We start from the raw sequence: 17,421 nt of genomic DNA, 5'->3' as shown, positions 1-17,421 counted from the left end.
ATCAAAACTCTGAACATTAATGTGAAAACTTTATCACAACAACCAACAACAGAAGCTGGGGAATTGAAACAAAGGCAGACTAAGTAGGCAACGAGAGTGGGAAAAGAATTACAGGTATGGGAAACATTTTGGGAGGAGGTCAGTGGGGAGGGGGAAGGGAGGAAAGGGAGGGAGATGGTACAGGAATTAAGAAGCATAGTAGGAGGGAGTGGAGTAGATAGGAAGATGTTGAAAAGAACTCTATGCACAACCAATGGGCATGGACTAAGTGGGGGGACATCTGGAGGGAGGGGGGGTCACTGGGTGGAGGGGAAAGAAGGGAAAATAAATTGGGACAACTGTAAGCATAAACAATAAGGCGTATTAAAAAAAAATAACAAAGTGCTATTTTGAAAGGGAGCCTAGCCCATTTATCTTTACAAAATCCTATTCCCAAAATCCGAACTTCATGTCCCCCACCCCAAAGCAATGTATGTTTAAAACGTGAGGACATTTTTGTTTCTTCTTTAAAGGATTTGTGGCTCTGGAGGTTAGACTCTCACAACAGATGTTATGGCATTTTATCCATGAATGAAAATATAGTCAATATTATTTTTTCTTTATTACTATATTCCTGAGTAAACATAATGACTTGTGATTTAAAGAACTTTTTAGATTTTAGTAGTTCTTGAATCTCAGATTATCCAAAAAATGGTATTGATAATAACCTAATAAAGCTATAATTATCAGCAATCCCAGCATTTCTCCCAGGATTAAGGTTTATTATACATATCTTTTTTAAATGATAGCCCTCAGAGATGACATCTTTGATTATGTAATATCTAATAGTATAAAAACAAAGATTCAAAGAAAATCTCTATAGTTTACAAATTTCTCTCTCTCCTCTGTGCTCAAAAAGTACTAATACCATCTTCTTCACATAGCAGATGGGCAACTAAATATGTAAAACATACTGTACTTATTAGTAATTTTTAAGACTCTGATTCACTTAATGAGATCTTTTATGATAAACCTTTCAAACACTGTACTAGAGCTATGCCTTCAATGAAAGAGGGGAAAAAAAACACTGATTGTCTTAACTGATATCACTCAAATTAGTTCTAAATTCTGGTGGGTTTTCAAAAGCAAACTCAACAAAAAGCAAAAAATGAAAATACCAACATCCCTGGAAAGCCTTCTTTGACACCCACAGGCAGGCTTGCTCTTCCTACCATTCCACTTAACAGACTGATTCATGACCCTTTGGCTTCATTTCTTTTTATCATCATTTGTGAACTACAAGTATAGCAATTGTGTACATTTATATTAGGCTCTTCGGTGCCTACCACAGGGCCTGACCCACATTAGGTGCTTAATAAATGTCAACTCATTGAATGAATGCAGTTAATTAAAAGAGGAATTAAAGACTGCAAGACAGAGGCAGCAAAGGGGAGATAGAAAAAAAAATACTGAAAGGAAATGAAAAGAGTTACTTCCTACTTAGTACTCCTGTGTCTCAATTTCTTCATTTATTAAATAAAGAAAATGAACAAGATTATCTCTATCATATCCATTTCTAAATTTTTTTAAAAGTAAAATGGTCATCATCCTATGTATAAATATTCACATAAACTAAGCACTCTCTTAACTAAACTTCACTGAACCAAACCACCAAATTAGCCAAAGCTTTCCATTCCCTCTGAAAAACAACGGTCTGAGCAAAGGTTCTCAAACTTTAGTGAGCCTCAAATTATCTGGAAGGTTTGTTAAAACACAGACTGCTGAGTCCCACCCCCTGCATTTCTGATTCAATATGTCTGGAGTAAGATCCAGGAAATGCTAACAAGTTCCCAAGCGATGCTCATGCTTTTCGTCCAGAGATCACACTTGTGAGAAAGCACTGCTCTATAGTAAGTGCCCATTCTACCTCACTTCCTATCAGTTGAGCTATTTGATTATAAAAGGTCAGTTTCCCAAACCTGTATAGTCCAGTTAAAATTACTTACTATAGTTAATTAGCTAATTAAATATTTTGGAAATGTATAGAAGGATGTCATTCTCAAATTACCTATTAATTAGATGTGAGAATCCTGTAAAATATTGGGAAATTTTCATAAAAATCTAGGATTTTGTACTTCTTCTCAATTTATCATAATTTCTTAGTCCAATTAAAAACTAAAAGTAAAAATTGTGGGTGATAAATCATGGGTGTTGAACATATATATGGGCACAAATGAACATGAGGAAACTTTTGGGTGACAGATATATTCATTATCTTGAGTGTAGTATTGTAATGATCATTTCTTGGGTGTATATATATGTAAAACTTATCAAACTCTAACTGTAAAATTATGCAATTTATTGTATGTCAACTTCACCTTAATAAAGTATATAAACAACACACAAGCAAACACATACACACATATCTAATAAAACTGCTAAAATTAATAAGACCAACAACCAAATTTTATGAGGATATGAAGCAACCCTAATTCTCATACATGGTTGGTAGGAATGCAAAATGGTACCAACACTCTGAAAAAAGGTTTGTCAACTTCTTGTAAAACTAAATGTACATCAACTCTATGACCCAGTAATTTCATTCCTTATTATTGACCCAAGATAAACGAAAACAAAGTTGTAAATAGGTATATTCATAACAGCTAAAAACTGGAAACAGTTCATCAGCAGGAGGATAAACAAAATGAAACATCTATACAATGCAATATTGAAAAGATAAAACTAATAATCTATGACATAAGAAAGCAGAACAATGATTGCTTCTTGGGGCTCGTGGCAGGACTAGGAAGAGAAATGAAGACATTTTCTGAGGTGATGATAATATCTATATCTTGAGAGGGTTTATTTGGCTTATAGAGAGATGTCTATTTGTCAAAATTCGTGGAATGGCAAGTATACTTAAGATTTGTGTATTTCATTGTAAATTTTATTTCAAAAGTGAAAAAAGAACTATAAATATATATTGAACTCTAGCTAATGACATGCATGCCCAAGTATTTGGGGATAGAATATACTAATGTCTGCTATTTAAAATGCAACAATGGATGGCTTGAGGGATGGAGAGATATGTGATAAAGCTATGTATAATGAAAGAGAAAATTAACAATCTAAGTGATGGGTATTCATTGCACAATTTTTCCCACTCTTCTTTATGTTTGCAAAGTTTCATTATAAGATGTTGGGGAAAATCGATTTATAAGACAGCAGTGATACCACTTTTTGCATATTTATGTATGTCTGTGTGTTCATGAACATGCATATATAAATTATATGCTATGTGTATATTTATGTATGTTGTACCATGCTCACTCTCAATCATATACTTTTAATTCAGTTAAAAAATACACAAGTTTTCCCTATTCCTAAATAATATGAAACAAACAAAAAGAAACTCCTTGAAAATCCCATCCTCCTTCAGCTACTACTCGGTCACTTTTGTTATTTTTCAAAGGCATACTTATTCAAGAGATGAGAATACTTCCTGTGCCCATGTGTTCACCTACTTGATTCTGTCTTATGCCTCCAAAATTCCAACAAAATGGCTCTTGCTCAAGATACCAATGATTTCTTTGTCACTAGATCAAACAGGCATTTTTTAAATCCTTACCCCTTGAAGAATGAAAAATATTAAAGTTGCCTACTTTTAAATTTGAAATTAGAGAGGCAAATTTTATTTGGCATGTAAAGCTTTTTTTGCTTTTTTTTTTTTTTTTTTTTAAATAAAGAAGAGCTCAGGTCAGATGGCAGCATAGGTAAACATGGCTTGCCTTCTTCCACAACTACAACAAAATTACAACTAGAATACAGAACAATCATCTCTCAGAACCATCAGAAATCGAGTTGAATGGAAGTCTGACAATTACAGAATTAAAGAAACCACATCCCGCCCACCCACCCCCCCCAAAAAAAAGGAAGAAAGAAAGAAAAACAGAAACCACATCCGTCCAGATTGGTAGGAGGGGCGGAGATGTAGAAGGGCTGGTCCCATATCCACATATGGTGGATAGAAAAATTGGGAGGGATATCTCAGGAGCTAGGAGTCCCAGCCCCACACCAAGCCCCCTGGCCCAGGATTCCAGTGCCAGAAAGATAAGTCCCCATAAATTCTGGTTGCAAAAACCAGCAGGGATTGAGTCGATGGAAGAAACTTCTAGAGTCCCAAGCAGTTACCCTTAAAAAACCCACACATGAACTTAGACTCACTCCCTCTGAGCTCCAGACCCAGAGTAGAATCGAAGCGCAGATAAAGAACTTTTCATACAAAACTAAAGGAGTTCATCATCACCAAACCATTGTTATATGAAATGTTAAAGGAACTTACTTAACCCTTTGAGTACTAACGTCTCTGTGAGCGATGCTGACAAATTTCCCCAAAAGTGCCAGTGTCGCTCCCAGCAACTCTTTTTTCTATGGCTATAAATGAAAATCACAATGGAATAATTCGTATTTTATGTTTTCTTCTCTTTTTTTTGTACCTCAGGTTATATATTGATATAACTTTTTCTCACGTTGATCCAAATTTTGAATTTTTATGCTTGTTCAAATACTAACATATTATTTCTATTATAATTTTTACTTACATTTTAAATGGTCCTTTTAATTTAATTTCTCTTTGCAATAATCATCAAAACTCTATGCAGTGTGCATGATAAGGAAGCTTTTGCTAATGGACATTTTCATTATATGCTTCACATATAGCATTAGCATTTAGTTTATAAACTGTTTTTCACTGTCGATACCTATTGATATATGTCTCTAGTGTGAATGCCATTTGTGTTAATTTGTTTTGTACATTATGAAGTTTTCTTTTTTCCCAAAAAAATGTATGCAATATTTGGCATACTTCTTGCTTGTTATCCATGTTGCTATGTGTTTTTTCAAATTATAATCATAGATTTTATATTATGCCATATATTATACTTCAAAAGCCATATTGAAGGAATTTATTTTTTCTAAAATAATTGTTATAATAAAATAATTTTAATGCAATAAATTTTTTGCTAAACTGTGTCAAAGAACACTGCTTACAAAAGAAGAGTGTATTTACTATATGTTGTGAAATTTTCAGCAAATTATTATGAATAATAATGTTTTTATACACTTTTTCATAAACTGCATTTCTTAGCAAAATAGCCTGGCACTTCTCACATAAATTTTAGCAATTATGCATGGTACTCAAAGGGTTAAGAAAAAGAAGATCAAAACTATGCACAATAAAATGGCTATCAATACATATCTACCAAGAATTGGATCTAAAAACATACTAAGCAAACAAGAAGCACAAAGACAGAATCATGGATACAGAGAGTATTTTGATGGTTGCTGGAGGGAGTGTAGGGGAATGCATGAGATGAGATGAGATGAGATGAAAGGGGATTAAGAAGTACAAATTGGTAGTTACAGAATAACATGGGGATGTAAAGTACATTATAGGATATGGAGTAGCCAGAAAAAGTTATACACATGACCATGGACATGGACAATGGTGTAGGGATTGCCTGAGGGAGTGGGGGATGCTTGGTGGAGGGAGATACAGGGGGGAAATTGGGACAACTAATAGTATAATCAAAAATATATAATTTTTAAAAAAAAGAAGAGTTCACTTTCATATTATGGCCAAGTTAGAATGTAAGAAGGGGAGAACTAAAGAGATGATATCAGAAAGAAGGAAATAAAATGAAGAATAAGTGAAAATAACACTATAGTTCAAACAGTAAATGTCAGTGGTCTGTTTTCATAGACCTAATTCTACTGCATTTTGAAATTCTAGAGAACTCATTAACTGTGTTCACATTTCTTCAACTGGTTTAGTCATTATATCTATAGAAGCTCTATCTTATATGGATCTCCCAAACTGCCTATTGATGTAGAAATTAGTCTCTGAGTTACAAGAACCAGAGAACTAGGTCCCCAAGGATCAAACAAATCCAGCTAAGTATCAAAATTAGTAGAGAAACTGTTTCCTAATCTTCAGGAGACGAGCCCTCAAAGACTTTCACAGCACATAATGCAACTCAAAGCCTTCCAATGATTTCAGTGGGTCAGGCAATACAAAATTAGGTAGTAAAATCACTTTAAAAATAATTCTATGAAACATGAAATAAAGGGAATTTCTTTATAACAAAGGCTTCAGAGATGAAAGCTAAGCTTGAGCCTAAACATCCAGAAAAGTCTGAACTGTACTTAGTGGTTTTTGGGTAGGCATTCCCAAACTGCAGGTCGCTTTCTGTAGCACCCTCATGTTTCTGACCTTGAAAATGAACAGGCATTGGTTAATCAAAGAAATGTGAGAAAGAACATCCTAGCATGGGCAAAAACAGTAAAAGTATATGTAAAGAGTTACAAAAGGGTTTTATTATTTATTTTCCTCCAGTATTCATCTGTACACCTTGGTCACCAACAGTAGTTTCCAAAAGGCTCCTCCTTTCTTTATTCTTGCTACCTATTCACCTGAGAAAGCAAATTTGTTTATTCCACAAGCAACTATTTGGCACCTTCAGTGTGCAAGCCTGAAACTATGTACATTGCCTAGATTTAAAGGAATAGGGCATAAGGCTGATGGTAATACACTATGATTATCGAAGGACTTAATTTTACCCTAGCTTTTTACACCAGAGTTTTATACATAGTTGCATTATTTGGCCACTTTTAAATGCTAAAATTAGTTTTTCACTTACCTTTGAGTTCTAACAATGAAGGTGTAATGAAGAATAGAATAGCTTAAATTCATTCATAAGGAAGGAAACATGGAAAGACTTAATCACAAACTAGACTAACACTCCTACAAATTCAGAGTGATTATTTAGTATAAAGTCTAGATTCAGAACTCTAAACTTTTTGGTTCATAAACCTCTTTGAAAATCTAATGAAAGCAAAGGATCCCGTGGTAGGCAACTTCTGACAGGGCTCCCAATAATCCACACCTCTTGATATTCATAACCTTGTTTAATCTCCTCCCCTTGAGTATGGATGAACCTAGCAAATTGCTTCTAAAGAAATGAATATGGAAAAAATGAGAAGCTGTCTCTTCTGTGATTAAGTTACAAGTGACCATGACTTCTGTCTTAATAGTGCTCTCTCTTGCCCCTTCATTTGCTCTCCCTAATAAAGTATGCTGCCATGTTAGAAAAAGCTCCAAGCAGAGGTCCATGTGGCAAGGAACCCCTCAGTCTAACAACCCACAAGGAACAGAATCCTGCCTAAAGCCACGTGATCTAGGAAGTGGATGCTCCCTACTGTGAGGGAGGACTGCAGCCTTGTGACAAACAGCTAGAGGACCTAACTAAACTGTACCTGAATTTCTGACCCACAGAAACTACAATATGCTAAATGTGTATCATTTTTAAGCTACTAAATTTTGGGGTGATTTGTCATATAGTAATAGGTAACTAACGTAGATCCTCTCTGCAGAAAAGAATATAGTACATGTACAAATTCCAGCACACATTTTAGGGAAATAGGAGGCCTCTCTGACGTCCACCAGTAGAACTCCTAGTGGCCCAGGGACCCAAGATTAAGAAACTTCTGATACAATATGCACAAAAAGCCTACAAGAGTCAATTTATCCATGATATATAGCTCAACAAACATCATAATATTTTCTTTCCATAAAGTATTACTAAGAAAGTTAAACTGCTTTATAAATATAATTGATATCTTAGTACTAGTATTACCAAAGGTAAAATCAAGCCATGTTATACAAAACATCATTTTGAATAATGTATTTCATAAATACTAGGTAAGTACTGAAGATAAAATAATGACTAAGGCTCTGTTCTCAACTTTGAGGACTTTACTGTCAGGTGAGTAAGACATACACACGTACATGTATGTATGCATGCACACACACTAGCTATTGTAAGAACTGAGAGAGAAAAATAGAAATTTCCATATGGTATCTACTCATGTATATGATAAAATGACTTTATTCAATTTTAATTATAAAGTAATTAAAATAATTACCTGTATTGTTTTTCCAAGTCCCATATCATCACCAAGGATACACCCTCTTCCTTGGATGAAATGTCCATAAAGAAACTGGGCTCCTTCCCTTTGATAGTCTCTCAAATATCTATTAATAGTATAAGGAATAGAGTCTCCATCCTCAGAAAACGGAAAAGCAACAGCAGATGACGGAAATTTTTGGTCTGGAAAATAAGGTTTTTCTAAATCTTCATCATCAAATATGAAATTCCTGGAGCAATCTTTAACATGTTTTACTTCTTGAAGTATTTTAAGAGGTACTTTTCTTTCTTGAAAATCTGAATATAAGATGACTGCAAATGACTTCCCATTTTCATCCTCTGTGATGGATTTTATGCTTGCTTCACAAAGTTTTTCATTATCTAGAGAAGGGACAAGACATCTTTCTCCTGGATACCATATGTCTGTAATAATAAAGAAGAATATAAAGTTTCCAAATCTAGTTTATAAAGTATCACTCCATTTATCCACTGCTATGAGAAAAAAACATACCTCACATGACTACTCTTTCCGAATTAAACAAGATAAATTATGCATATAACATGTATATTTTCCTAAAATATATCATCAGATGTTCTCCTATAAAAAGCAGGAAAAAGGGCACATAATTTACTTCCAGTGCTTGACACCCTGGTTGTGACATAATCTCCATACCCCATGCATGCTTGGACACGACCTCTTTTGATTCTGATTCAGTGGATTTAGGCCATGCATCTGGTTTTATTATTTATTACTATTATTATTATTTTCTTATTGTTGAATTCAAAAACTAGTTCTGCTGCACAGACCGATGTTTGGAACCACTGATTTGAATATTCATGATGACATTCACATTATATATATGATTCATGATATGGTGTAGTGATAGTGAATCGGACTTGGAAAGGAGTAAGCTAAAATCCTCTGGACAGCAATGTTGTTTTGATTCTGTATTCTCTTTTATATTTATTCCATCTTCTTTCTCTGGAGATAGCTGTTTCTTTTCACTGTCAATACTGCTGCTTCTAAACTGTCGCTTTATATGTATATATACAACTAACCTCCAATTCAGTGATGTGTACCAGATTTGTCAAGGATTTTTCCCTTCTAGGTTTTAAAGAGTTAAGATTCTCAAAAAAAAAAAAATTAATTCTAAGATCTCTTTCTGCTAAGATTCTATTATTTTTTGAAGAGTCTGACCTCCACATACATGAATCTATTCTGTCTTTAACTGTACAGCTATTTTATTTTCTATTCAGAAAATATAACACTAAGAATAGTGAGGGGAGTCTCTACAGAATATACTATTGGTACAATTAAAAAGTACCTAAAATAGAGGAAATTAAATAAAAATTTTACAAATGAAATTTCTCATAGCAAGAATCCCAAAGAACTATATAGCTACAACTGTAAGAACAGTAAGAACTATTTTTGTCATACATTTCTCATTAAGATCAGATAACCAGTGGTAGTTTACTAGGGTCTTCTTGATGATTTCAAGTTAATTAGGTTTATATAACATTCATGACTATATAATAATATGACTAGTATGTCTATACTCACTTAAGAATAGCTCATTATGCTATTTCTCATCAGTTGTTCCTGAAAAGTAAAACAATTATTCCCACTAACTTTAGTGAGATTTGTGTTTTTGCATAGCAATCAGAAGTACAGAGAAAAATTTGTTCTCTCACTTTAATACTAATCTGGACCCAAACTATTTGCTACACTATTCTCAAAGACAACGTTTAAATGATAAACTAAAACTCTGATTCCCTGTACAGGGAATAACACATAGATCAATGGGCCCTATTTCAAAATAGCACTGTTTGGGCCTTAAAATCTATATTAACCCCTATAGCAATTCTTAACACATTATTTCTGTTTCATGTGATTTGTTTGCCTACTCAGCGAATGCCTTCTAATTTTTAAAGACCTAAAATTCACAAATTTCTTTATTATTCAACATCTATGTCTTGACACCAATTTTTACCCAGATAATATTCCACACAATGGGTACAAAGTGGAAAAAAAAATCAGAAAGTATAGTGATTAAACCTTGTTGAGAACTAGACTTCCTGAATTTCATTAAATGGCATCATCGCGTAACCAACTTTTCAAGGTAGAAAACCTTTAATCTGCCCTTACTCCTCTTTATATTACTCCCTACATCCAATCCATCTGAATGTCTTGCTGGTTCTACCTCAAAAATGTATTACTTTCCTCCATGGAACAACTCTCTGAAACAATGGTTGGCAAACTATTCTGTAGAGTTAGGTTTTAGCTATTTGTTTTTTTAGATCTTGCAGGCTATCCCATCACTTGCCCTTGTAACACAAGAGCAGCCAAACACGTAAACATTAGGATATGGCTGTGTTCCAATAAAACTTTATTTACAAAAAGAAAAAAAAAAAAAGTGTGCCAGTCATGGCTGGTGTGGCTCAGTGGATTGAGTGCTGGCCTGTGAACCAAAAGGATGCCAGTTGATTCCTGATCAGGGCATAAGCCTGGGTTGCAGGCCAGGTCCCCAGTTGAGGGTGTGTGAGAGGCAACTGAGCGATGCTTCTCTTGCACATTGATATTCCTCTCCCTCTCTTTCTCCTTCTTTTCTCCTCTCTCTAAAAATAAATAAAATCTTTAAAAAGTGCTGCAGGTTTGGCCCATGAACAGAGTTTGCTAACTTCTGCCTTAAAACATGCCACCTTTGGCTTCAGCTTTCTCTTAAATTACTACTATAGGCTCCTAACCATTCTCCCTGCCACCACCATTTTCACCCTATAATCCATTTTCCATATAGCAGCAATGTTGACTATTTAAAAATACAAATTAGCAAACCTTTAACTTAAAATCTTTCAATAACCATCCACTGCACAAAGAATAAAGTCCAAACTCCCTACTATATACCCTATAAACCCCTGTACGATCTGCCCCTACTTACTTCTCCAACTTGATCTGTCAGTTTTTCCCTTGATTCAAACCACTAAGCAGGTCTTCTCTCTGCTGTTTTTATGTCATCTCCTACAAGATTTTGTCCCTGACCACCTAATTTAAAGTAGATATCCCATTCATTATTCCCTAGTTCATTATTTTATTGCCTCCATAGCACATATCACGATGTCTATCATGTTTACTTGTTTTTATCTTTCCCACTAGAAAATAACTTGTCAAAGAAAATGTCTGTGTTGTTCAAAACTTTATCCCAATGACCAGCACACGGCAAACATTCAATAAACGTGCTGAATTTATTAACATAAACAGATCCTTGATATTTACTGAGGGAGACAGATACTAAAAACTACAAGCATTAAATTATAAGTGCTCTGGAAGAAGAGAACAGTGTGCTGTAAGAAAGAAGTATTGAGGATACAATATAAAAAGAAAGGTCTAAGAAGAGTATGTCAGAGGATACAGCATGGGCAGAAGCCTATGGGCTTCACACAAAAAACTATGGAAATTTACTTGGTCCCTGAGTATGGCTAATTTCTAGAACTAAATAAGTAGTTTGAGCTAGGGCTGAAATCTATCAAGATTCAAACTCCAGAACAAATAGCTTAAATTGGAAGGATTTCATGTTGGATTGAATGGGGCATGGGGCTGGGGTGAGTGTAAGGCTCTTTGCGATCTGGTCCGTTTTCCTCTTTAACTTCATGTCCTACTTGATCTCCCTCTTGCATTCCAGACTGGCCTGGTTGTTATTCCTCACCATGGCAAGCACGTGCCTATCTCAGAGCCCCTGAGCTTTCTGTTCCTTCCAAGAACACTCTCCCTAAATACCAAAGTGACTGATTCTTTCATTTCATTCAGCTCTCTGCTTAAATGGCATCTCCTTAGAGGTGTCATCTCTGGCCACCCAATCTAATATAGCACTCCCTGCTGTTCTCGCCTCCTTTACTCTGCTTTATTCCATTTTCAGAGAAAAAATATTAAATATCAGTTATCATTTATTTCCCCAACTTAAAAGTTTCCTAGAGCAGGGCTTAATTTGTGTTTACCATGACAACGTGGGCACCTAGAGCAATGTCTGAAGCAGAAATACTTGTAGAATTAACAAATATTTACATATAGCTAACATTTGAAGTCCTTATGTATGCCAGCATAAGCTTTAGATGTAGTAGTTCCTCTAAGCCTCACAACAACCCTTCCATTACTTCTTGTAAGTAATATTACAAACGGTGGAACAGATAAAGGTTAACCAAGTCGCCCATGGCCACACAACTAGAAAGTGGCAGAGCCTGGGTATGAACCAAACTCTCTGATCTTGAAGCTGCTATGCTGTACCAGCTCATACAGGAATAACAATTTCCTGAAAACCAGTAGCCCCTGCTCCTTTTAACCGAGGCATGAGCATCCCAGTCACTACAGTCTCCACTCAGCAGCTTTGTGTATTTATTTCACTTGCCAGGTTTCTATAGGTATTGAGGTATGGATATTTGTGGTCCCTAGGTTAAAGTGTCATCATTTTTGGCATTCAGAGTTTTGGCTTGTTAAATAAACCTCTATGAACTTCAGTCCTGAATTCTTCATCTACTGAGTGAAATTGAGATCTTCCTCAAAGAAAAGCATGCACATAAACAATCAGCATATTGCTGGGCACAGAACAAGCACTCAAGCTTTTGCTATAGCTCTATAATGAAAGCTATTAATTTGGGGGCAAGAAGGCATCCCAGACGACTTGTGGCAGATAACCAAATTCTCCTTAAACCGCCTCTTGGTGACTCCATAAAGGCCCTGGACTCAATACATCATATATTAAGCTCCTTGTGTTGTAAAGTAATTCGAACTAAATATCTCAACCTTTTTTCATCTACTTAACAACAAACTTCTATCATTCACAAGGAACTGGGGCATACGAGGACAAATAGTAAAAATATCAAACATTTACTAAGCGCTTACTATGGGCCAGACGCTGGGTCACCTAAGTGCTTTGCATACGCCATCTCACTTAATAACCACGAGAGTTTAGCAAGGATCTCAGTTTGACAGATGAGAAACCGCCCAAAGTTGCTCAGCACGTAACAGAGCCAGCAGTAGATCCCAGGGCAGGACGACTCCGGAGTCCAGACTCTCAGCACTTAAGTACTAAGGCCTGGCCCCAGCCTTGGAGAGGGTCACGATCTCGGGCGTTCACGTGGAAGAGCCACAGGGTGAAATCCCAACCCTAAAGAAACTGGCAGAACCCGGTCTGACCCCGCGCAGTACAGACAGGTGTCAGCAGACAGGCAAGCTCACGGCTTCTACCTTTGCCAGCGGTTTCCGCGCAGGGGTTCGGGGCGGAGGGATCCATCTGGCCAGTGGGTGGGGCCTGGAGGCTGGCTGTTCTTGGACACGGCGAGGAGGAGGCTAGCCGGCAGACCGCAGCTACCACCACCTCCCGCCGCCCATGTGCTCATCACCCCCCCGCCCCCCCACTCCGCAAGACCCGGATACCACGGAGAGAGAGGGAGCAAAGGTGCAGTGCGATGCGGTCCAAGAAAGAACAGTGGCGTCTGAGGCAACGACAGAGCCGGAAGGCGCTGTGCAGGCTGACAGGGCGGCGCTCATCTAGTCGTTGTGGGCCTGGCCGCCCACAGAGGACAGCTGGCGCGCACGCCGAGCCCCCAGCCCTCCCTCTCAGAGCCGGGTCTCCTGCCGCCCACCACAAATGCCAACCCTGACTCGGGAAATCCCGCGAGATCAGGCTTCGGAGCTGTCATCGGGATATCGCGAGAACAACATCTTGCATCACATGGGCGGGCCAATCTTTCTGCTGCCTTTCTCCCCCTGGAGGACTGTACCACAAAAGTCTGCGGTAGTTCCCAGTGTCTCGGGGTTGAGTAACGTTTGCTCACGTGGTGCAGTATCTTTCGTCTCTTAAGGAAATCTGGAAGAAATTCATGGGCTTGCTACTGCTGTGGTCGTTTAAGGGCGGGTAAGAAGAGTGGCGACCTGGCAGCTGACGGTCGTCCCTGCGATCTGCTTTACATTTGACGTTTGGCTTCTTCGTTCCAACTGCGAACCCAGGAACTTAAGGAGGCGAGAGAGTCCCTCCTGGACTGCTGCCTCAGCCCTGTGGGACGCCCACGCCTCGCTCGGGAGACCCACAGGAGGCCGAGTGAATTTAGCGCATTTTTCTTGAGTCATACACTAAGATATAGTAAGTCATAACTATCTAATGGGAGTACAAAACCTGCAACACGTGCCATAAATAGAAAGCAAAGGTGAAAATGCTGTGAAAATTTAATGTGTTATTTCATGTCAAGTTCCCAGTGGTTTGTATAACACATTATATCTAGTCTGTTTTTGTAAGCATCTTTAGGGCAGCATACCGCTCATGAGTTAATTCGATACTGCATACGTAACACTGTTCCAGACTTCATAGATGAATACAGAAATGGTTTCTTCACTTGTTAAGATGTTTTTGTATATGGTACAATACTTTATTGAATTAGGTTAGCCTGAACGGGCTTGTGTTAGTTTCCTATGACTGCTGTAACAAGTCACCACAAACAGTGGCTTAAACAGCACAAAAGTATTATACACACACATTTATTATCTTAAGAGTTCTGTAAGTCAGAAGTCCTACACAGGTCTCACTAGGCTAAAATCAAGGTGTCAGCTAAGGTACATTATTTTTTGGAGGCTCTAAGGAGAATCCCTTTTCCAGCTTCTAGACACTCTATGGCTCCCTTCCTCTGACTTCAAAGCCAGCAATGTTGCATCTTTTTGACCCTTCCTAGTGTAGTCACATCTCCCTCTGCAGCTGGGAAAGATTCTTTGATTTTAAGGGCTCATATGATAAGATTCGGTCCACCTGAAAATCCAGGATAATTTTCCCATTTCAAGGTCTGTACCCTTAATCACATCAAAAAAAGTCTCTTTTCCATGTAAAGTAACATTCATGTGCTTCAAAGATTAGGATGTGAACCTCTTTTTTTTTTTTTTTTTTTGAAGTGGGGGGTTATATACTGCCTACCACAGGGACTTAATGAGGAAAACTATATGGCTGTTTGTAAGTAGATATCCATTATTTGAGAAATATTAAAAATATCAGTATGGTTTTATAAATTTTATTTACCAATAGATAAAAACTTTGTATCTAAGAGAAACATCTAACTCATCCACTAATTAAGTGTAAGTTAATTGGCTTTCACACATCATTAAGAGGTTGTCATTTAGCCTCACTGCTTGTTTCACCCATAATAACAAAGAGGCTAATAATAGTAATCTACCTAAAGGGTTATTGTAAGAATTAAATAAGTAAAACATCTAAAATGGTACCTGGTCATAGTAAGGGATATATGTATCATTATTACTATTGTTATCACTGCAACGCAGCCACTTGAAAGTTGCATTCTGCATAGCCATTCTTTAGTTTAATATTTTTTTGGTGAATAGTTGGTACCACATTATTACTTAGATTGGAATTTTGGACTAGATTTTTATTTTTTAAAAACATTTTATTTATTTATTTTTAGAGAGAGAGGAGGAGAGAAACATTGAGCCTGTCACGTTCACCCTGACCAAGGGGCAGGGCCAACCTGCAACCCAGGTGTGAGCCCTGACCAGGAATCAACAGGCAACCTTTCACTTTGCAGGATGATGTCCAACCCACTGAGCCACACCAGTCAGAGCGTGGATTGCATGGCATATTATTTAGGTATAGCTTTAGAAAATGGGGGCAGGGGAACATCCAGATTATAACTGTAACTCTTGATTTTAATATGCACCCTGGTATTGGAAATTTTTAAATATAGGGAAAAAATCTGCCTCTTGGAATTCATGAAATATGTATTTTACTTGAACTCGTCATATTTTCTCTAAAATCAATGGCAAATGGAAATTTCATTCAAGCTTACTCTTTTTCTACAACTACCAGAGAAGTTTGATTTTCTTGTCCCACTGAAATGACTAATTTTGCAATACTATTGTTTTATTTTTTCCAGAGGTCCACTGACTTAAGATGTTGATCCTTGAAAAGCTGGCTTCTAAATAGGCACCATGAGATAAGTTTAGAAGTAAATTTATTTAAATGAAAGAGATCATTTAGTAGAAGGAATACCCTTTTGACATACAGAAGAGGAGAGGGCCTCATCTTCTGAGTACTTATTATTTAACAAAACCACCATGGTTATGGTGCATAATGAAGCAGAAATAATTGTGACATAAAAGTATCTCTTAGTGAATTAGATGCCTCACAAAATTAGACATCCTCAAACATTCTTTCCCCATTCCTCTACCCTCCACTTAACAGAAGTTTTAGTCTGAGCCCATAGCTAGGACATCCTTGTCTAAGTGCTGATGTTGTAAACATCCAACACCATGATGCTAATCACTGCAAAGTGAAATTGAAAGGCTTGAAAAATATTCAGGAATTCCTGAAATCAATACAAATAATGCTGAGTAACTAAATCCCTTTCAAAACTGATGGGAAAGAAGGATCTAACAAAACTAGGCCTATTAAAACTACAGAAAGAGGAAAAAAAACATAATAACAGCATAAGGGAAGACAGGAATAATGAAGAAGACATGAATAAGGGCCAAGTAGAAATGGTAAAAACAGAAGTGTCCTGTAACAATAAGTAACCTAAATCTTAAAGCTTAAAAGTCGATGTTCTACAACAATAAACATACTTAATATTACTGAACAGTATACCTAAAAATAGTTAAGAAAGTAAATTTTATGTTACTTTTTTAACAACAATTAAAAAGAAACTACGGTCAACAAAAGGACAATTTGAGGCTTAAGCCAGGTATAGTGAAACATACACAGTCAATGGCAGGGCAGTGTTAGGAATATGATGAGTATTATTACATTTTGAAACTTCACCAATGCCTTTTTTACTTCAGATTCATTGATCCAGTACTCTAAATTAGAGATAATAAAATAGTTTGAGAACTATCAGGTGATTTACCCAAGTTTACAAAATAAGAACTAGAACATGATTCCTGATTCTCATTCTAATGTGATGGGTATATAAACATATTTCACAGAAGATATTTTTATATTTAAACATTTAAAACCTGTGATTTTATTTTATATACTATTTCATATCTTGCATCAGGGTAACAAGCCTAATAATCCTCCCAACAAAACACCAAGAACTTCAGGTTGAAATGCTTTTAGGAAAATACTCAAAATGCAAAAAAGTATATGAAATACTCAGAGGCCAAACATAAGGAGGGAGCTGAAAACTAATTTATTAAGCTGGCACTTATGTCAGTGCTGTCCTGGAAGCATTTGTCTATCTCAGTTAGCAACGGTCTAAGTTTTAACAGTCTTGTGGGTACAGAAGACATAGTCTTAAGCTCTCATGAGGTCTGAAGTTGGAACTGTGACTCTCATTTTATATCAGAAACCTGGAAAGGTGTAAGTTCTTAATAAAAAGGGGGATAGCAAAGGAAATTTAATTCAATACAAGGCAGGAAAGGAGAAAAATAAAGCAATAACATGATTAATAGAAAGCACAAAATAGTAAAATT

At 36.6% G+C, this 17,421-nt stretch overlaps 1 protein-coding gene across 1 annotated transcript in view; it reads right to left on the bottom strand.

Annotated features, from left to right (window-relative positions):
• ERCC6L2 (ERCC excision repair 6 like 2) overlaps positions 1–13,355 on the bottom strand; it is a 175,853-nt gene extending 162,498 nt beyond the window's left edge. The window contains exons 1-2 of the mRNA XM_090274034.1: positions 13,201–13,355; positions 7,963–8,387 (exon numbers count right to left, since the gene is read on the bottom strand). Of these exons, the coding sequence (XP_090130160.1) occupies positions 7,963–8,387; positions 13,201–13,246 (471 nt within the window). The 5' untranslated portion in view covers positions 13,247–13,355. The remainder of the gene's footprint in view (positions 1–7,962; positions 8,388–13,200) is intronic.
• Between the last annotated feature and the right edge of the window lie 4,066 nt (positions 13,356–17,421).

This window comes from Furipterus horrens, unplaced genomic scaffold, assembly GCF_987537825.1.
Source record: "Furipterus horrens unplaced genomic scaffold, mFurHor1.1.pri manual_scaffold_4, whole genome shotgun sequence".
In the NCBI taxonomy this organism is placed as follows: domain Eukaryota; kingdom Metazoa; phylum Chordata; class Mammalia; order Chiroptera; family Furipteridae; genus Furipterus; species Furipterus horrens.
This window is presented reverse-complemented; position numbering and strand designations above follow the sequence as displayed.